Source organism: Salmo salar, chromosome 17, assembly GCF_965601325.2.
Source record: "Salmo salar chromosome 17, fSalSal1, whole genome shotgun sequence".
NCBI lineage: Eukaryota > Metazoa > Chordata > Actinopteri > Salmoniformes > Salmonidae > Salmo > Salmo salar.
The window spans coordinates 30,244,902-30,267,757 of record NC_138307.1 but is presented as its reverse complement, the minus strand read 5'-3'; the positions used below and the strand labels follow the sequence as shown (position 1 = coordinate 30,267,757).

General features: G+C 42.5%; 1 protein-coding gene across 1 annotated transcript; it reads left to right on the top strand.

The window, feature by feature from the left end:
• Positions 1–1,291: 1,291 nt before the first annotated feature.
• On the top strand, positions 1,292–19,507 carry LOC145850178 (uncharacterized). Its single transcript, XM_045698554.2, has 3 exons — positions 1,292–1,647; positions 12,548–12,796; positions 16,939–19,507. Exons 2-3 carry the CDS (start codon positions 12,694–12,696, stop codon positions 18,135–18,137), a joined length of 1,302 nt encoding a protein of 433 aa, XP_045554510.2. The 5' UTR covers positions 1,292–1,647; positions 12,548–12,693; the 3' UTR covers positions 18,138–19,507.
• The last annotated feature ends 3,349 nt before the right edge of the window (positions 19,508–22,856 follow it).

Genomic DNA, 22,856 nt, shown 5'->3' with positions numbered 1-22,856 from the left:
CCAGAGATGGCATCAGTGAAGCTGGAAGACTGTAGTCAAACACTGGAGCTGAATGTCAACATTAAAGATGAAGAAGAGGAGGAGAAGATTAGGAAATCTGATAGTTTGTCATGGTAAGAGCAGGTTCTAACTAAGTTTGTTGTTCGTTCCAACTTTCTACTGTGTATGAAAAGTTTTGTGATGAACAGTTTCAATGAGAAAGTAGATGTTATTTCATGCTACTGACACTTGCATGGTTTGATACCAGTATTGCCAGCATTTAAAAAAAATGCAATTCCAGTTAATTGAACACTGAAATTACAGTTATCATCAATCCTTTGAAAAGAGGAACATTTGGAATTGGAATTTGGTTTGCTTTCTGAATTAACTCCAATAGTAATGGAATTGACTCGAATAGAAATGGAATTGATGGTTACTAACTTGTGATAGTGAGTGGAGGATGATATGGCTCCTAATTTTCACTACTTTTGCCCCTTTTTGCCTTCAACTTTTATCCACTTTTAGAATAGTTTGTTCAGAAAAATAGTACATAGTGCTGCCTAAAACATACTGCAAACTTGTAATAAATGTTTTTTGAGTCATTTATGTGAATTCAGAAATCTACTATAGATTAAGTTCTGTAGCCTAATTTAAAATGTATACTTTGTCTAATGTGAACTAATTCATGTTTTGTTGTCTATGCTTAGTTACCAGATTTATTGAAATGAGATCAGTGCTTGACTTGGACAGGAGCTCACCGGAGCTGAGAACCGTCACCTCAAATGTCTACCGTTTGAGCTCATGTTCCTCTTATAGAATATTAGCTCAACAGTATTGTGGAGCTCCTGCCCCTAAATATAAACAATATTTTTAGAGAGTAAAGAAAGTGCCAGAACTGTCAAGACTAACTTTTGTGTCCGTTTCTCTTTATTACTACAGACCGACTCAGATTAAGTCTGAGGCCAGTAACATCAACAGTGAGGACAGACTCAGACTGCCTCTTATTGGGAATTTTCCAGTAAATGTGTGCACATTATACATCTTAGAGTAGTCAGCAGAATAAGTGCACTCTATATGTGTGTCTAGGTCATTAGGCACCATTAAACATGCACCTGTCTTGGGAGTGGGCATGTCTGTTTATTATTGTACCATTGCTATAGCCTAATATGTACTGTTGCTATGGTTATGCCACAAATGGAATCTATGCCCTACATGCACCTGTCTTGGGAGTGGGCGTGTCTGTTTATTTTTGTACCATTGCTATGGCCTAATATTTACTGTTGCTATGGTTACTCCACAAATGGAATCTATGCCCTAATGTGAAACCAAGCTAAAGTTAGTGCAAGGCAATAAGATAAGGGTGGCTAAATGCCAGAGGGGATGAAACATTAACATAAAGAGGAGTTACTATGTGTGTGACGTAAGGAGGAAAACTGTATAAAAAAGTCTGGAAAGACATTGACTGAATATTTCCACTACACTCTCCTTCCGCACTGAGTCCAAACCTACAGTCACTGGGTCCTGATTGTGACAGTAGAGCCCAGTTTGCACTGCAGGATACAGAGATGGCATCAGTGAAGCTGGAAGACTGTAGTCAAACACTGGAGCTGAATGCCAACATTAAAGATGAAGAAGAAGAGGAGAAGATTGGGACATCTGTTTCTCATGGTAAGAGCAGGTTCTAAGTTTGTGTTTTTCATTCCAACTTCCCACTGTGCATGAAAAGTTGCTGTAGAACTGTTTCAGGATGAACTGTTTCAATGAGAAGGTAGATGTTATTTCAAACCGATGTCAAAGCTGACGTGCATACCTTAAATAACATATACCGGACCTAATGAACTCACGTGAAATTTTGCACTACACATGCAACACAGCATTCCTATCCTAGCCCTCCATGTCTGCTGTGTGGATCGACCAGTCATTTGAAAGAGTAAGAACATTTCAGTGAAACAAAGGCGAAATCCATTAAAGCCAAGATAATGCAATTCATTGCCCTTGACAATCAACCGTTCTCTGTCGTGGGTGATGTTGGCTTTCACCGACTGGTCGAGCACTGGTACACACAACCAAGTGCTCTATTTTTCCGATGTTGCCCTACCGGAGTTACACAGTAATAGCGTCACTGCTATTAGCTTCACGACATACAGGCTATGGAACGCCGTTTGGGTCATTGTGTGTCAAAAAAGATACAGTTGCACTGTCAAAGCTGTACAAAAGAAGTCTGCAAACAAGCAAACCGGCCACGAACTATGTGTTTACAATACCGCGTTGGTAATAAAGCACACTTTGTTCGAACGCAACTTTTGCGGTAGCTAGCTGTAGCCTGGTACCTTAGCTAGCACCAATACAACTAGCCAATGACCAGTAGAAACTGCAGTCATTTTCATTATTCTTAGCAATGATTTAGGAATCCTTGTGAGTAAGTATTAGCTAGGTTGCCACTTGTTGTTCGCCTATTGAAAATGAACTTCAGTTCATGAAAATAAACAGCTAGCCAGCTACTTAACCCTGTTGCCCAAAGCTTCCGTTATAAGCAGCCAGCTAGCTTCATCTGGCTAGTGACGCTCGACAGGACCGGGTTATGTGTTGTGAAGCTAGCTACAATAAGGATTAGGCAGAATAGTGGAATTTGTCTTCAAAATAAAAAGTGTCATTGACAGTGATGCAAATTAATACAAATAGTAGAATTATGCCATACTTGTATTTTGAAGGCTAACTGCAAAATCCACTATTGTGGCTAATCCTTATTGTGGCTAGCAACTGAAACAGATTATGTCGGTTTGCTATGTTTTTGGGGAAGAACATTGTTTGCATCCAATCGTTGACATATGAAATACGAGTGATTGTGTAATCAATGTGTAATAACTACGTAAAAAATGTATGAACTCATAAAATTATTATGTGACGGGCAGTCGTATTCAGGTCCTGATTGGTCAACAAGCTTATTTGACATGTCAAATAGTGTTATTTGACATGTATCTTTTTTGACACGCAAAGACCCACGGCGTTCCATAGAAATCCTGGTTGAGAATGAAACTACTGAACAAACGAACAAGGAAACAGCACAGCAAGTAAGTGAAAGAAATAGGTTTTACATTTACGTCATTTAGCAGACGCTCTTATCCAGAGCGACTTGATTATGTTTTACTGGTAATGGGGACATATGTAAATGCTAACAAAATAACTTTTTGGTGTGTGTGAAACCTTTATTTAACTAGACAAGTCAGTTAATAACACTCGGTCTGCGTCAACAGACTTCAGTGCAGGCAGTGCGGTGATTATCAGTTTTCTACATGTGTAATAATATTCAGACACAATTGTCCATAGAGCTAAATGAAAGGATTATGTTGAGGCACAGATCTGGGTGAGGGTACCAAAACAGGTTTAAGTGTTAAGGAGGAGCAGTTGAAATGGAATATTCCAGGTGTCTGTGATGCCCATCTTTTGGTGAGACGTTGATCCGGTGTAGAGCGCAGGGAAACAGAGAAGACATTGTCTGTCATGTGGAGTTTTGATGCAGAGTCTCTGCCAGATAAGGTCAAGGTAGGAAGTGTCAGTTATCCCGTGAGCGCTTTTGTTCCGTAAATACTAGTGTTTTAGGTGTCAGGTTTATGGGCCTGTTGCAGCAGTGTGTAGGAGTGAGATGCCTAGATGTGAGAAGTGTGCAGGAGGGCATGAGATGAAGGAATGTGTGGTATCGGTGGATAAAGTTCTGTGTGTTAGTTGTGGGGGTGCCAATGGGGCTGGAGATCTGAGGTGTCAGGTGAGAGAAAGGCAGATTGAAGTTGCCAGGGTTACAGTTGTACAGAAAGTGTTGTATGCCGATGCAGTGAAGAGAGTGGTAGAGGAAGATGGGTACAGGGTGAGTGATCTTGAGAGGATTCCTGTGAGAAGGCAGAGACCAAGAAAGAGTGATGGGAAGAATATGTGCTTCAGTAAGGTGTGCTTTTTAGCGTTTATAGCCGTGATTGTCAATTATAATGCAGAAATGGATAGAAAGTCACAGATAGAGGTTGTGGTAGCTGCGGCAGAGAAGTACTTGGGATTGCAAGGATTTACTGCAGAACAACTGCAGGGGGTGTTGAGTGGTAGTGGTCTGGCATAGGACTAGATAGGGTTAAATAGTGGAATGGGGTGGTGGGGGTTTTATTGTGGAAAATCACCACAAAGGGACTCAGTCGAACTTAAATGAATCATTCTTTATTATCAGCAAGCTAGAGAGGTTCTAACAAACTTAAAGCACCATAGTACACGTCAGTCAGGAGCTCTGCCAGGGCAGTCCCGTTAGTTCTCCTATATACTGCTTAGACAGACAAGTTATATTTGCATGATTTAGCTTATTCATTATTCACCAGTACAGTAGGAGTATGCAGCTAAAAGTTTGATGCGATCCGCCAACCAAATCCCAAAGAAGAAGAAGGACGCACGTGCACGTCGCTTGACCCGTATGTAGAATGTGAAAAAGGAGCAAAGTTCATATCTATTATTGATGTTTGATGAAGAGTATCTACCACCCTATCTGAAGCTGGGATATAAAAGATACCCCATAAGAGAGTTTGTGTAAAACCCGACGCAATGCAAGAAATGTAAAAAGTTTGGCCACATGTCAAGTGTTTGCAGACGGAAATGTATGCAACTGTGGTGGGGGTCATATTCCTGAATTCCCAGAGTGCCCTGTTAGGGTGAAAGAGGTTGAGGTGTCAAGGATCAGTACTGTACAGCAAATCTCCTATGTGGAGGTGGTGAAGAGCGTTATAGGGGCAAGAGGCCACAGTTCTGAAGAAGATATGGCAGTGGATGCACCACAACCAGTTGCAAATGTTTTACGTCAATCAAGTGATCTGGATACACTTACTGTGAAGAAGATGGATTTTTTAGCATTTATAGCCACAGTTATGAATTGTACTGCACAAGAAGTCCAAGTAGCTGGACATCATTATATCTGCAGCTGGGACGTTTTTGGGCCTCCAAGACTGCAAGGACTACTGTCACCAGAAACTTTTCTGCTCTTACAGGATCCTTCTCAGCCTGTGTAGGGACCTGATTAGAACAGAAAAGCATGCTGATTTAGTTTAATTAAAATGTTGTTATTGATAGTTTGTATGATTTTGAAAATACTGTATACACTGAACAAACATACAGTGCCTTGCAAAAGTATTCACCCCCTTGGCGTTTTTCCTATTTTGTTCCATTACAACCTGTAATTTAAATGGATTTATATTTCAATTTCATGAAATGGACATACACAAAATAGTTGAAATTGGTGAAGTGAAATGAAAAAAATAACTTGTTTCAAATATTTCACATTTTTTTCTCTCAAAAAAACTGAAAAGTGGTGCATGCATATGTATTCACCCCCTTTGCTATGAAGCCCCGAGATAAGATCTGGTGCAACCAATTACCTTCAGAAGTCACATAATTAGTTAAATAAAATCCACCTGTGTGCAATCTTAAGTGTCACATGATCTCAGTATATCTACACCTGTTCTGAAAGGCTCCAGAGTCTGCAACACCACTAAGCAAGGGGCACCAACAAGCAAGCGGCGCTATGAAGACCAAGGAGCGCTCCAAACAGGTCAGGGACAAAGTTGTGGAGAAGTACAGATCGAGTTGAGTTATAAAAAAATATCAGAAACTTTGAACATCCCACGGAGCACCATTATCTCCATTATTAAAAAATAGAAAAAATATGGCACCACAACAAACCAGCCAAGAGAGGGCCGCCCACCAAAACTCACGGACCAGGCAAAGAGGGCATTAATCAGAGAGGCAACAAAGAGACCAAAGATAACCCTGAAGGAGCTGTAAAGCTCCACAGCGGAGATTGGAGTATCTTTCCATAGGACCACTATAAGCCGTGCACTCCACAGAGCTGGGCTTCACGGAAGCAAAAATGTTTGGCATTCGCCAAAAGGCATGTGGGAGACTCCCCAAACATATGGAAGAAGGTATTCTGGTCAGATGAGTCTAACATTGAGCTTTTTGGCCATCAAGGAAAGTGCTATGTCTGGCGCAAACCCAACACCTCTCATTCCCCTGAGAATACCATCCCCACAGTGAAGCATGGAGGTGGCAGCATCATGCTGTGGGGATGTTTTTCATCGGCAGGGATTGGGAAACTGGTCATCCAACTTGAAGGAGCTGGAGCAGTTTTGCCTTGAAGAATGGGCAAAAATCCCAGTGGCTAGATGTGCCAAGCTTATAGATACATACCCCAAGAGACTTGCAGCTGTAATTGCTGCAAAAGGTGGCTCTACAAAGTATTGAATAGTTATGCACGCTCAAGTTTTCTGTTTTTATTTGGTCTTATTTCTTGTTTGTTTCACAATAAAAAATATTTTGCATCTTCAAAGTGGTAGGCATGTTGTGTAAATCAAATGATACAACCCCCCCCCCAAAAAATCTATTTTAATTCCAGTTTGTAAGGCAACAAAATATGAAAAATGCAAAGGGGGGTGATTACTTTCGCAAGCCAGTGTAAACGCATCATGTAAGGTGTTGGACCCATGTTTCGTGAGGTGAAAAAAAAGATCCCAGAAATGTTCCTGGCACACACTTATTTCTCGCAAATGTTGTGCACAAATCCGTTTACATCCCTGTTAGTGAGCATTTCTCCTTTGCTAAGATAATCCATCCACCTGACAGGTGAGGCATATCAAGAAGCTGATTAAATAGCATGATCATCATTAAACAGGTGCACCTTGTGCTGGGGACAAGAGTATCTGAGTAGGTACCTTGCCAGCAGCTAATGGGGATCCCTGATGTCAACGTTTTGAACAGAGCGCCCCATGGTGGCGGTGGGGTTATGGTATGGACAGGCATAAGCTACAGACAACTGCATTTTATCAAAGGCAATTTGAATGCACAGAGATACCATGACACGATCCTGAGGCCCATTGTCCTGCCATTCATCCGCCGCCATCATCTCATGTTTCAGCATGACAATGCACAGCCCCATGTCGCAAGACATTGTACACAATTGAAAATGCTGAAATTTTCCCAATTCCATGGCCTGCATACTCACCAGACATGTCACCCTTTTGAGCATGTTCGGGATAGTCCGGATCAACGTGTACGACAGCTTGTTCCAGTTCCCTACTATATCCAGGAATTTCACACAGCCTTTGAAGAGCAGTGGGAAAACATTCCAGATGCCACAATTAACAGCCCGATGAACTCTATGCAAAGGAGATGGGTCCCGGAGGAGGCAGCGGCAGCTATCCACTTCTCCGGTGCTTCATTTGTAAATTGGGAGGTGCCGGAACAAAAAGGGAGCCCGAGAGGGGGGTGACCTGGGGTTCTCTGAGGTACCAGAACACATAAAAAATAAAAATCACCTTTATAATAAAGCATTGCATTTATTTTCATGGCTTTAGCATACTGACATATTCTTTTTTGATTTTATTTATTTTATCCTTATTTAACTAGGCAAGTCAGATAAGAACAAATTCTTATTTACAATTATGTCCTACCCGGCCAAACCGGGACAATGCTGGGCCAATTGTGCACTGCTCTATGGGACTCCCAATCACGTCCGGATGTGATACAGACTGGATTCGAACCAGGGACTGTCGTGATGCCTCTTGCATGGAGATGCAGTGCCTTAAACCGCTGCGCCACTCGGGAGCAGTGGTGTTGAGACGCTTACAGAAGTGACACACATGGAGTACATTTTTTGTAGCCTAGAGTCCGGGAAAAATGTGGCCTTTTTATAAAAGGATTTCATGCAGTTCTACATCATTTTAGATGACTGGAGACTTTCGCAGAATCTTTTTAGTACGTCACAAATGACCAAAATGACAGGCTACTTTGACTCTGACAAACTGAGAATCTGAGGTCAATAAAAATGACCTTGTCTTTAATCCATCAATAGCCTAGGTCTGCGGAGAAGCACATTGTACAATATGAGGAGGAAATTATAGTCCTAAAAAAGCTTTCCAGTTTCACTGACTCACCCAATTATGTGCAGCTCACTCACCGGCCAAAAGCTTCTCTCTCTTGCTTTACTTTGTAAAACATTGCTGTTCGCTCATATTTGGAAGTTGATAACTTGGTAACATACAGATAGATTAGTATTTTATTTTCAGCAGGATCCATTTGCTTTACAACCTGTGATTTCCAGTGACTGTATTAGAAATATTGCTAAAGGCTTGTTTTGGCTGCATGCTGTTCACTGACAGATTTGCCACATGTTCCTGACTGTAGACATGCCTTGCGATTTGGCTACACACAATCCACAGCTAGGCAATTTTTTTGAAATTAGCTGTTGATCCTCTGTAGCTAAATTCTAGGCTTACTCCTGGTGTAGTATTGGGAATTATTTAATTTATTTCTGAACAGATTGCAGCTATTATTCTATTAGGAAATAAATTAAGTGCAATGCTGGAGAGATAATAGTTGTCGGCTCATATCTAAACTTAACAAAAAAAGAAACGTCCTCTCACTGTCAGCTGCGTTTATTTTCAGCAAACTTAACATGTGTAAATATTTGTATGAACATAACAAGATTCAACCACTGAGACATAAACTGAACAAGTTCCACAGACATGTGACTAACAGAAATGGAAAAATGTGTCCCTGAACAAAAGGGGGTCAACATCAAAAGTAACAGTCAGTATCTGGTGTGGCCACCAGCTGCATTAAGTACTGCACTGCATATCCTCCTCATGGACTGCACCAGATTTGCCAGTTCTTGCTGTGAGATGTTACCCCACTCTTCCACCAAGGCACCTGCAAGTTCCCAGATATTTCTGGTGGGGAACGGCCCTAGCCCTCACCCTCCGATCCAACAGGTCCCAGACGTGCTCAATGGGATTGAGATCCGGGCTCTTCACTGGCCATGGCAAAACACTGACATTCCTCTCTTTCATGAAATCGCACACAGAACGAGCAATATGGCTGGTGGCATTGTCATGCTGGAGGGTCATGACAGGATGAGCCTGCAGGAAGGGTACCACATGAGGGAGAAGGATGTCTTCCCTGTAACGCACAGTGTTGAGATTGCCTGCAATGACAACAAGCTCAGTCCGATGATGCTGTGACACACCGCCCCAGACCATGACGGACCCTCCACCTCCAAATCGATCCCGCTCCAGAGTACAGGCCTCGGTGTAACGCTCATTCCTTTAACGATAAACAAGAATCTGACCATAACCCCTGGTGAGACAAAACCACAACTCGTCAGTGAAGGGCACTTTTTGCCAGTCCTGTCTGGTCCAGTGACGGTGGGTTTGTGCCCATAGGTGACGTTGTTGCCGGTGATGTCTGGTGAGGACCTGCCTTACAACAGGCCTACAAGCTGTTAGAGATTCACCTAGGGGTCATGATAGGGCTGTACTAAATGTTTGATGTATTATAATAATTGATTATGCTTATGTTGTATTAATAGAAGGGGGGGGGGGGGGGTTATAAGACCCCTCCCTCCTCACATTTATAGGGTCCTAGACTACAGATGAACAAAATATATACGTTATTAGGTTTAATATTGTTCCACAGTACTTTTCTAGTCTCTGCCTCTTATAAAGAAACTGTCTGAGAAATGTGTGAGAGATAAGAGTCTAATCAAACATTTCACAATAAATCAACTTTGGGGAGTGAACATTTAGTGCCTAGCTTTTAGATAACACTGAAACTCTATGTTTGTGTAGTTGTGGATGCATGGGCTTGGTCTGATGAGCCAATGATTTGCAAGGGACATGGAATGAACGAACCCCAACAAAGCCCTCAGTCCAGCCTCTCTCAGCCTATTGCGGACAGTCTGAGCGCTGATGGAGGGACTGTGCGTTCCTGGTGTAACTCGGGCAGTTGTAGTTGCCATCCTGTACCTGTCCCGCAGGTGTGATGTTCAGATGTACCGATCCTGTGCAGGTGTTGTTACACGTGGTCTGCCACTGCGTGGACGACCAGCTGTCCGTCCTGTCTCCCTGTAGCGCTGTCTTAGGCGTCTCACAGTACGGACATTGCAATTTATTGCCCTAGCCACATTTGCAGTCCTCATGCTTCCTTGCATTCTTGCAGCATGCCTAAGGCACGTTCACGCAGATGAGCAGGGACCCTGGGCATCTTTCTTTTGGTGTTTTTCAGAGTCAGTAGAAAGGCCTCTTTAGTGTCCTAAGTTTTCATAACTGTGACCTTAAATTACTACCGTCTGTAAGCTGTTAGTGTCTTAATGACTGTTCCACAGGTGCATGTTCATTAATTGTTTATGGTTCATTGAACACGCATGGGAAACAGTGTTTAAACCATTTACAATGAAGATCTGTGAAGTTATTTTGATATTTAAGAATGATCTATTAAATACTGGGTCCTGAAATAGGGACGTTTCTTTTTTTTCCTGAGTTTATAACAGCACAGATAGGGGGAAAAATCATAGAAAGTGAATCTCATTTTGGTTTTGTGAGAGATACAGGCGTGCTTCTCTCTCACCACAGCAATGGCCACGCCTTGGTCTAAATAGGCTACAATGTTGCACAAAGCATAAACCTGGGACGGCCCAACATTAATACATTCTTAGAATATCAGGCACGTTTTCACATTACGTTTTTAGGGGACATGACAATTCCAGAGGAATCCAAATGTAATTACTCTGATTGTTACAATCCAAACAGTGGAAATTACTTTTCATGCCACAAAATGTAGGCTACCTGATCCTGGCAAATGGGTTCCGGAACGAAAGACTACAAAACTCAGAGGTGCCGGAGGATCCAACAACAAGCACTGCGCTTCTCATATAACGGGGTAGGGCCATCCCAATAATTCCTGAATGCATGGACGATTGCACCAAAGATCTTTATAACTAAATCAAGATAGACCACAGCTGGTTGTTTCCAATGGGATCAGATGAGTCATAGTGGGCAGTGCCAAGCACGATCTAGCGAGATCCTATTGGCGCGTTCTAGCAAACATCTGCATATTTCTGTTAGGAAATGCCTCCTCTGTGGAGCGCTCGTGTGCAATAACTCAATTCGCCTTTTCGTTCCTTGTAAACAACGTGATTTAAAAAAAACTTGTGCAAAGGGTGAAGTCTACAAAACTTAGTCCACTCTGTTCATAACAGATTTTAGTTTTGGAAACAAAACTGTATTAAGCTCAGATGTTTCATCGATTAGAACATTTGCAGAATGTCGGCCAAAATCCATCTCGTCCCATTTTCTCCCACTGCCGGCCAGTGGGCATATTTGATAGTGAACGGAAACGCTAAGCAGATTCTTCACATTTATACATCCAGTGAAATATCTGTCTTGTTGTTCTGTCTGTGGCTGCACTGTTGTAGTGGGAGAACAGTAAGTTTCAGGCAGGCATGCACCATTCTTCACAATAAAGAAAGCGCCAGAACTGTGACGTCAAGAACCTTTGTGTCGGTTTCTATGTATTACCACAGGTATGTAATAGCACGTTTAAACTTTCTAATATCAAAAGAACATGTTATACCATGCTAGGTAACACATGTGTTAATGTATTATCACGTTTGATAAAGGGTTGATTTGTTATTTTTGTGTCAAACCAAGTGAAGAACGTGATAACTATTTTATGAGCCACATAGCTAGAGACTTTGGGTTTGTCTGAGTGGGTGTACATCATTTTATCAAGGTAACTTAATTTGATAAATAATCAATTTATTTGAGATTTCTGAGTTCGTTTTGCATGTTATTGGTATTTTGTCAAATTCACAAGCTGGGAAAATGGCGGCGCCCACTCTGTCTGCGTCAAAGAGAGACAATTTCACGGGTGCACTACTGTTTTGAAGCTGAATGTAATGATTATCAGTTTCCTACATGTGTATTTGTCGTAGACGGCGTAAGGATTGGACCAAGGCGCAGCGGGTAAAGTGCTCATCTTCTTATTTATTTAAAGAAAACACTTAAACAAAATAAACAAATGACAAAAACAGTTCCATAAGGCTCCCAGGCTATACAGAAAATAACCACCCACAAAACACAAGTGAAGCAAACACAACTAAATATGGCCTCCAATTAGAGACAACGACAACCAGCTGCCTCTAATTGGAGGTCATTGCCAAAAACCCAACATAGAAATAGAAAACTAGATATAAACATAGAACCTAAACCAAAAACACCGAAACACACAAAATAAACACCCCGCCACGCCCTGAGCAAACTACAATGACAAATAACCCCTTTTACTGGTCAGGACGTGACAGTACTAATATTCAGACACATTCAGTTTCTATTTTTGTCTATAAATGTTAATATGGTGTGACGGGAAATACAATTGGTTTTTGATTCAAATAATACATTGAAGACAAAATGATTCAGGAAAATAGTACGTAGGGATGCTTACCTACCAGAGCTGAGTACCGGCACCTCAATTTTCTACTGCTTGAGCTCGTGTTCCTCTTATAGAATATAAGTATTGTGGAGCTCCTGTATCTAAATAATAACAGTACTGGCAACCACAATGAGTACTTACACCTATTTCAGTCCATGTCAAGCACTGAATTAGATAATTGAACAAGAAGAAATAGAATATATTTTAATTGAGAATAAAGAAAGTGCCAGAACTGTCAAGACAATTACATTTTTGTGTCTTTTTCTCATTGTTACTACAGGGTGACTAGAATTAAGTCTGAGGCCGGTAACATTAAAAGTGAGCACAAACCCAGCCTGCCTCTCTCATTCCACACTATGTCCAAGCCTACATTCACTGGGTCCTGATTGTGACAGTGGAGCCCAGTTTGCACTGCAGGATCCAGAGATGGCATCAGTGAAGCTGGAAGACTGCAGTCAAACACTGGACCTGAATGTCAACATTAAAGATGAAGAAGAGGAGGAGACGATTGGGAAATCTGTTTCTCATGGTAAGATCAGGTTCTATCTAAGTTTGTTATTCATTCCAACTTCCCACTGTGCATGAAATTTGCAGTAGAACTGTTTCATGATGAACTGTTTCAATGAGAAGGTAGATGTTATTTCATGCTATTGATACTTGCATGGTTTGACACCAGTATTGTCAGCATTTGTTTTATTAATCTGGGACATCTGGGACGCTAGCGTCCCACCCGCGGTACACACTATCAACAGCCAGTGAAATATCAGGGTGGCAAATTCAAAACTACAAAATCTCATAATTCTAATTTCTCAAACATACAACTATTTTACATCATTTTAAAGATACACTTCTCCTTAATCCAACCACATTGTCCGATTTCAAAAAGGCTATACGGCGAAAGCATAAAGTTAGATTATGTTAGGACAGAGCCTAAACAAGAAAAACCACACAGCCATTTTCCAAGCAGGAGAGGTGTCACAAAAAAACAGAAATACAGCTAAGATTAAGCACTAACCTCTGACGATCTTCATCAGATGACACTCCTAGGACTCAATGTTACACAATACATGTATGTTTTGCTCGATAAAGTTCATATTTATATCCAAAAAACCCATTTTACATCGGCGCGTGATGTTCAGAAAATATTTTGCCTCCAAAACTTCCAGTGAATGAGCACAAAAATTTACAAACATACTCATCATAAACGTTGATAAAATATTAAACTGTCATTCAAAGAATTATAGATAAGCATCTCCTTAATGCAACCGCTGTGACAGATTTCATAAAAGCGTCACGTGGAAAGTACACTTTGCAATAATCTGAGTACAGCGCTCAGAAAACAACAGCAGGCAATACAGATACCCGCCATTTTGGAGTCATCTAAAATCATAAATAGCATTATAAATATTCACTTACCTTTGATGATCTTCATCAGAATGCACTCTCAGGAATCCCAGGTCCACAATAAATGTACATTTTTTTTTACATTTAAGTCATTTAGCAGACGCTCTTATCCAGAGCGACTTACAAATTGGTGCATTCACCTTATGATATCCAGTGGAACAACCACTTTACAACAGTGCATCTAAATCTTTTAAGGGGGGGGGGGGGGTAGAAGGATTACTTTATCCTATCCTAGGTATTCCTTAAAGAGGTGGGGTTTCAGGTGTCTCCGAAAGGTGGTGATTGACTCCGCTGTCCTGGCGTCGTGAGGGAGCTTGTTCCACCATTGGGGTGTCAGAGCAGCGAACAGTTTTGACTGGGCTGAGCGGGAACTGTGCTACCTCAGAGGTAGGGGGGCCAGCAGGCCAGAGGTGGATGAACGCAGTGCCCTTGTTTGGGTGTAGGGCCTGATCAGAGCCTGAAGGTATGGAGGTGCCGTTCCCTTCACAGCTCCATAGGCAATCACCATGGTCTTGTAGCGGATGCGAGCTTCAACTGGAAGCCAGTGGAGAGAGCGGAGGAGCGGGGTGACGTGAGAGAACTTGGGAAGGTTGAACACCAGACGGGCTGCGGCGTTCTGGATGAGTTGTAGGGGTTTAATGGCACAGGCAGGGAGCCCAGCCAACAGCGAGTTGCAGTAATCCAGACGGGAGATGACAAGTGCCTGGATTAGGACCTGCGCCGCTTCCTGTGTGAGGCAGGGTCGTACTCTGCGAATGTTGTAGAGCATGAACCTACAGGATCGGGTCACCGCCTTGATGTTAGTGGAGAACGACAGGGTGTTGTCCAGGATCACGCCAAGGTTCTTAGCACTCTGGGAGGAGGACACAAGGGAGTTGTCAACCGTGATGGCGAGATCATGGAACGGGCAGTCCTTCCCCGGGAGGAAGAGCAGCTCCGTCTTGCCGAGGTTCAGCTTGAGGTGGTGATCCGTCATCCACACTGATATGTCTGACAGACATGCAGAGATGCGATTCGCCGCCTTGTTATCAGAAGGGGGAAAGGAGAAGATGAATTGTGTGTCGTCTGCATAGCAATGATAGGAGAGACCATGTGAGGATATGACAGAGCCAAGTGACTTGGTGTATAGCGAGAATAGGAGAGGGCCTAGAACAGAGCCCTGGGGGACACCAGTGGTGAGAGCGCATGGTGCGGAGACAGATTCTCGCCACGCCACCTGGTAGGAGCGACCTGTCAGGTAGGACGCAATCCAAGCGTGGGCCGCGCCGGAGATGCCCAACTCGGAGAAGGTGGAGAGGAGGATCTGATGGTTCACAGTATCAAAGGCAGCAGATAGGTCTAGAAGGATGAGAGCAGAGGAGAGAGAGTTAGATTTAGCAGTGCGGAGAGCCTCCGTGACACAGAGAAGAGCAGTCTCAGTTGAATGCCCAGTCTTGAAACCTGACTGATTAGGATCAAGAAGGTCATTCTGAGAGAGATAGCAGGAGAGCTGGCCAAGGACGGCACGTTCAAGAGTTTTGGAGAGAAAAGAAAGAAGGGATACTGGTCTGTAGTTGTTGACATCGGAGGGATCGAGTGTAGGTTTTTTCAGAAGGGGTGCAACTCTCGCTCTCTTGAAGACGGAAGGGACGTAGCCAGCGGTCAAGGATGAGTTGATGAGCGAGGTGAGGAAGGGGAGAAGGTCTCCGGAAATGGTCTGGAGAAGAGAGGAGGGGATAGGGTCAAGTGGGCAGGTTGTTGGGCGGCCGGCCGTCACAAGACGCGAGATTTCATCTGGAGAGAGAGGGGAGAAAGAGGTCAAAGCACAGGGTAGGGCAGTGTGAGCAGGACCAGCAGTGTCGTTTGACTTAGCAAACGAGGATCGGATATCGTCAACCTTCTTTTCAAAATGGTTGACGAAGTCATCCGCAGAGAGGGAGGAGGGGGGGGAGGGGGAGGAGGATTCAGGAGGGAGGAGAAGGTAGCAAAGAGCTTCCTAGGGTTAGAGGCAGATGCTTGGAATTTAGAGTGGTAGAAAGTGGCTTTAGCAGCAGAGACAGAAGAGGAGAATGTAGAGAGGAGGGAGGGAAAGGATGCCAGGTCCGCAGGGAGGCGAGTTTTCCTCCATTTCCGCTCGGCTGCCCGGAGCCCTGTTCTGTGAGCTCGTAGTGAGTCGTCGAGCCACGGAGCAGGAGGGGAGGACCGAGCCGGCCTGGAGGATAGGGGAATAAATAAATGTTGTTTTGTTCGATAAAGTCCATCATTTATGTCCAAATACCTCCTTGTTGTTAGCGCGTTCAGTAAGCTACTCCAAATGTAGGAAGCGCGTCGAACATTTCACGACGAAAAGGGAAAAAAGTTATATTTACGTTCGTAGAAACATGTCAAACGATGTATAGCATCAATCTTTAGGGCCTTTTTAACAGAAATCTTCCATAATATTCCAACCGGACGATTCCAAAGTCTTCAAAAACGTTATGGAACACAGCTACCTCTCACGTGAATGCGCGCAACTGAACTCATGTCATTTTCTGAGTCACCAACTTCAAGGCCTTCTTGTTCGCTCTCTGTTCACTGCAAAAGCCTGAAACAAGGTTCTAAAGACTGTTGACATCTAGTGGAAGCCTTAGGAAGTTAAAAATGAACCATAAGTCACTGTGTGTTAGATAGGCAATGACTTGAAAAGACTACAAGCATCAGATTTCTCACTTCCTGGTTGGATTTTTCTCAGGTTCTTGCCTGCCATATTAGTTCTGTTATACTCACAGACATCATTCAAACAGTTTTAGAAACTTCAGAGTGTTTTCTATCCAAATCTACTAATAATATGCATATCCTACCTTCTGGGACAGAGTAGCAGGCAGTTTAATTTGGGCACGTCATTCATCCCGAATTTCCAAATACTGCCCCCTATCACTAAAAAGTTAACTGGGCTATCTGGAGTGCTCAGAGAGTAGACTAAAGAAGTGAAGTAGACAAACTGCCAGGGTTTTAAAGTATAATGAAATTAGTTTTTTAACCTTTATTTAACTAGTCAAGTCAGTTAAGAACAAAATATTATTTACATTGACGGCCTACCCCCTGCCAAATCCTAGGTTCCTGCTTGCTAGGGAGTTTTTCGTGGCCACTTTGCTTCTACATCTGCATTGCTTGCTCTTTGGGGATTGAGGCTGGGTTTCTGTAAAGCACTTTGTGACAACTTCTAATGTAATAAGGGCTACATAAAATACATGTGATTGACATGTATATCACACCAACTGTATGTTTCTTCTGATGTTGTTCACACAGGACACCGTGTTGAGACATTCTCTACATCCAGAGATCAACAGCAGGAAGATCACAGAGCGAAGAGGTTTCACCACTGCCCACATTGTGAGGAGATTTTCCCATTTCTAGCAAAGCTAAAAATACACCTAAAAATACACACAATAGAGAATCGGTATTCCTGTTCTGACGGTGGGAAGAATTTCACAACATCAAAGGCTCTGACAGTTCATCAGAGAGTGCATACAGGAGAGAAGTCTTACTCCTGCTCTGACTGTGTAAAATGCTTCACAACATCAACTGAGCTAAAAGTTCATCAGAGAATACACACAGGAGAGAAGCCTTACTCCTGCTCTGATTGTGGAAAGAGTTTCTCTCAACTGGGCACCTTAAAACACCATGAACGTATACACACAGGAGAGAAGCCTTACTCCTGCTCTGACTGTGGAAATAATTTCTCTGTACTGGAACACTTAAAAGCACATGAACGTATACATACGGGCGAGAAGCCTTACTCCTGCTCTGAATGTGTTAAATGCTTCACAACATCAACTGGGCTAAAAGTTCATCAGAGAACACATACAGGAGAGAAGCCTTACTCCTGCTCTGATTGTGTAAAATGCTTCACAACATCATGTAGGCTAAAAGTTCATCGGAGAACCCATACAGGAGAGAAGCCTTACTTCTGCTCTGACTGTGCGGTGAGTTTCTCTCTACTGAGCCACTTAAAACGACATGCACATATACACACAGGAGAGAAGCCTTACTCCTGCTCTGACTGTGGAACGAGTTTCTCTTTACTGTGCCACTTAAAACGACATGAACGTATACACACAGGAGAGAAGCCTTACTCCTGCTCTGACTGTGGAAAGAGTTTCTCTGTTCTGGGCCACTTAAAAAGACACCAACAAATACATAAGGGAGAGAAGCCTTACTCCTGCTCTGACTGTGTAAAATGCTTCACAACATCAACTGAGCTAAAAGTTCATCGAAGAACACACACAGGAGAGAAGCCTTACTCTTGCTCTGATTGTGAAAAATGCTTCACAACATCAACTTGGCTAAAAGTTCATCAGAGAACACACACAGGAGAGAAGCCTTACTCCTGCTCTGACTGTGGAAAGCGTCTCTCTCGAATGGGCCAGTTAAGAAGACACCAAGGAAGAAGACACCTTAATTCTGCTCTCAATGTGGCAAGAGTTTCTCCCGATTGGGCAATGTAAAAACACACCAACGGATACACACTTAAGAGAAGCCTTATCACTGCACTAACTGTGAGAAGCGATTCAGATTGGGCCATTTAAAAAGACACCAATGTATACATAAAGGAGAGAAGCCTCATCAGTTCTCTCAGACCAGCTAAGATTAGTCACTCCACTTAATTCCCATCTCATAAAGTAATTGGCAACGTTGAGTTGGCTCAAATGAAGAAAGCGTAGAGCACTCTATTGTAATCCTATTGTTTCTCACTGTGAGAGAACTGTGCAGAGGAAAGGGAGTGTTATAGAATGTTAGCCTCTCATTACTTTACTGATCAGTGGGCACCTTGTCAGTTTTGGTGTGTTTTGTTAGCTTCTACTGCAAAGATATTGAGATGATCTTGGATTTGCCCTTAAGGTTTAATATCCTCTGTGAGGCGTCTCACTATGGATTCTGATGGTTGACTGGGTGGTACTGCTTCCCTCTGCAGTTTTCTGTGGGAATGAGCTGGTAGACACAACATACACTGAGTGTACAAAACCTGTTCTTTCCATGAGTAGACTGACCAGGTGAATCCAGGTGAAAGCTATCATCCTTAATGATGTAGTTGTTGTGTATTTATTATGGATCCTCATTAGCTTTCAGCAAAAAACAAGAAACTGCGGTTGCAGTGGCATGAAAACACTGGAAAATTGGGAACATATTGCCTGGTCTGATGAATCCTGGTTCCTGCTATTTCACGCTGATAGGAGGACTAGAGTATAGAGGAAACTACGAGTACATGCATCCAGTGGTGGAAAAAGTACCTAACTGTCATACTTGAGTTGTAAACGATACATTATTTTCTTTAGGAATGTAGTGAAATAAAAGTAAAAGTTGTCAACAATATAAATAGTAAAGTACAGATACCCCTTAAAATTATTTTTACTTAAGAACTTTACACCTCTGTATGCATCCATGCCATGTGTCAGCATTGCAAGGTGGTGGTGTGACGAGTGGGGTGTGTTTTCAGGGCACACATTGGGCCCCTTGATAAAAGTTGAACAATGTTTGAATGCCACAGGATATCTAAATAATCCTTGCCAATCAGGTGCATCCCTTCATGGCAGCAGTGTGCAAATAGATCCATCTGCAAATATATATTTTTTGTAGGATTTTGCCCCATGCCACAATGCTTGTCCAGGAATGGTTCCAAGAACATGACAGTGAATTCAGCTTACTGCAGTGGCCTGCCGAGTCACCAGATCTCAATCCAATTTTGCATCTGTGGGAGGAGATAGAACGAGTTATTTTGAGTACAGTGGGGGAAAAAAGTATTTGATCCCCTGCCGATTTTCTACGTTTGCCCACTGATAAAGAAAGGATCAGTCTATAATTTTAATGGTAGGTTTATTTGAACAGTGAGAGACAGAATAACAACAAAAATATTGAGAAAAACGCATGTCAAAAATGTTATAAATTGATTTGCATTTTAATGAGGGAAATAAGTATTTGACCCCCTCTCAATCAGAAAGATTTCTGGCTCCTAGGTGTCTTTTATACAGGTAACGAGCTGAGATTAGGAGCACACTCTTAAAGGGAGTGCTCCTAATCTCAGTTTGTTACCTGTATAAAAGACACCTGTCCACAGAAGCAATCAATCAATCAGATTCCAAACTCTCCACCATGGCCAAGACCAAAGAGCTCTCCAAGGATGTCAGGGACAAGACTGTAGACCTACACAAGGCTGGAATGGGCTACAAGACCATCGCCAAACAGCTTGGTGAGAAGGTGACAACAGTTGGTGTGATTATTCACAAATGGAAGAAACACAAAAGAACTGTCAATATCCCTCGGCCTGGGGCTCCATGCAAGATCTCACCTCGTGGGGTTGCAATGATCATGAGAACGGTGAGGAATCAGCCCAGAACTACACGGGAGGATCTTGTCAATGATCTCAAGGCAGCTGGGACCATAGTCACCAAGAAAACAATTGGTAACACACTACGCCGTGAAGGACTGAAATCCTGCAGCGCCCGCAAGGTCCCCCTGCTCAAGAATACATATACACGCCCGTCTGAAGTTTGCCAATGAACATCTGAATGATTCAGAGGACAATTGGTGAAAGTGTTGTGGTCAGATGAGACCAAAATGGAGCTCTTTGGCATCAACTCAACTCGCCGTGTTTGGAGGAGGAGGAATGCTGCCTATGACCCCAAGAACACCATCTCCACCGTCAAACATGGAGGTGGAAACATTATGCTTTGGGGGGGGTTTTCTGCTGAGGGGACAGGACAACTTCACCGCATCATTTGACGGGGCCATGTACTGTCAAATCTTGGGTGAGAACCTCCTTCCCTCAGCCAGGGCATTGAGAATGGGTCGTGGATGGGTATTCCAGCATGACAATGACCCAAAACACACGGCCAAGGCAACGAAGGAGTGGCTCAAGAAGAAGCACATTAAGGTCCTGGAGTGGCCTAGCTAGTCTCCAGACCTTAATCCCATAGAAAATCTGTTGAGGGAGCTCAAGGTTCGAGTTGCCAAACGTCAGCCTCGAAACCTTAATGATTTGGAGAAGATCTGCAAAGAGGAGTGGGACAAATCCCTCCTGAGATGTGTGCAAACCTGGTGGCCAACTACAAGAAACGTCTGACCTCTGTGATTGCTAACAAGGGTTTTGCCACCAAGTACTAAGTCATGTTTTGCAGAGGGGTCAAATACTTATTTCTCTCATCAAAATGCAAATCATTTTATAACATTTTTGACATGCGTTTTTCTGGATTTTTTTGTTATTCTGTCTCTCACTGTTCAAATAAACCTACCATTACAATTATAGACTGATCATTTCTTTGTAAGTGGGCAAATGTACAAAATCAGCAGGGGATCAAATACTTTTTCCCCCCACTGTAGATATCAATTCCCAGCCAACTTGACACAATTGTGGGAAGCATTGGAGTCAACATGGGTCAGCATCCCTGTGGAACACTCTCAACACCTTGGACAGTCCATGCCCGACAAATTGAGGCTGTTCTGAGGACGAAAGGAGTTGCAACTCAATATTAGGAAGGTGTTTGTAATGTTTTGTACACTCAGTGTAAATCAGATAAAGAGGTTTTGATCAGTTTTTAACATTAGTTTGGGTGGATTATTTTATGTTAGTAAACAATTTTGTTTAATGATAAACAGGCTATGAATCGACTACTTGTGTTTATTAAATTGTATTTTAATATTAGATTCATTATTTTAGTCATTGATGATGAATGTATTTGAATAACTGTATTGAAGTTAATTGATCTGTCAGCAGGTAGCCTAGTGGTTAAGAGTGTTGGGCCAGTAACTGAAAGGTTGCTGGTTTGAATCCCGAGCCGACTAGGTGAAAAATCTGTCATTGTGCCCTTGAGCAAGGCAATTAAGCCTTATTTTTCCTGTAAGTTGCTCTGGATAAGAACATCTGCTATATGACAAGAATGTAATGAAAAATGTTTGTACATGAATTTATGCTGGGCAACCACTTTTTTCTCTTGTGTATAATTATATGAAATAAACAGTTTTTAGTGAAATACTGTATATACAATACACAACATTGCTGCTTTGTTTACCCTGGCCAGAGGGACAGGGCCATAGTAAGCTAGACTATGTAGCTGCTGTTGTTAGTAGCTGTCACGTCCTGACCAGCAGAGGGAGCAATTGTATTAGTTTTGGTCAGGACGTGGCAGAGATTTTTGTGTTATGTGTGAGTTGGTTGTTGGACTCCCAATTGAAGGCAGGTGTGTTGAGTTGCCTTTGATTGGGAGTCCTATATAGTAGTGTGTGTTTTTCCTTGTGGTTGTGGGTAGTTGTTTTTGCACTGCGTTTTGTGTGCCTGCAAAACTGTTCCTGTCGTGTTTATTGTTTTTTTTCCTGTGGATGCTTTACTCGTGTTTATTAAAAATATGAGTATCCACATTCCCGCTGCGCCTTGGTCCATTCCTGACGACAGACCTTACAGTAGCCTACAGTTTCCATGCAATACAGCATGTCAGATCACTAATGATTAGGTGTATAGGCTGCTACATTTATACAAGAGTTTTTGCTTGTGTCTATCAGGAGTGATGTGTTATCAGGCTTGTTAAATAACTACTGGAGGGAAGTGGAGAGCGCGCATTGACCTTTGTGCCCGGCCCACCCGACATGGTCAAGAGAGACAATGGACATGCAGCAGCACTCCAATGTGAAGAACTGTTCAAAATGTACAGTTGTACTAGAATGAAAAAAATATAGCATGATATTTTGGTGGAATGGTAGTGACCAAAAAACAATATATGGTTTCCATTGTACTAAACCTAGGAACATAGACGAAACTGCCAGATGCGTTATAATAGCCCGGAATTAGAGCCACATTTGAAATTGAATGCATGCAGCACGGTGGAAAAAAATCACATTTAAAACATGATTTAAATGTAAATGTATTTTCGGAAGGGCTGTGGTCACCATTCATGTAATACATTAAATATATACATCAGACGGTATTGGGGAGCTATTTCATAGGGTTTTCACGGGTACATTATTTACCCTTTATATCAACCAACCTTATGCTTGGTGTGACTGTTATGGGCAGAGCAGACCATCAGATATGCCCTTATATTTTGTAATATGCAACCTGGAATTAAAATGTAAGAGGACCAGTGCTTCTACAGTGAAACACATCTCACATCTGTGCTGTTTGAGAGCGATGTTGTTAGACTACATTGTATCGTTGTTTCCTCTTCTGGGTGCACTTG

Excerpts from the sequence above, each read along its gene's own strand:
- LOC145850178 (XM_045698554.2), top strand. The coding sequence starts at position 12,694 with ATGGCATCAGTGAAGCTGGAAGACTGCAGTCAAACACTGGACCTGAAT. Across the intron at positions 12,797-16,938 it reads TGGGAAATCTGTTTCTCATG|GACACCGTGTTGAGACATTC; the intron begins GTAAGATCAGGT and ends TTGTTCACACAG.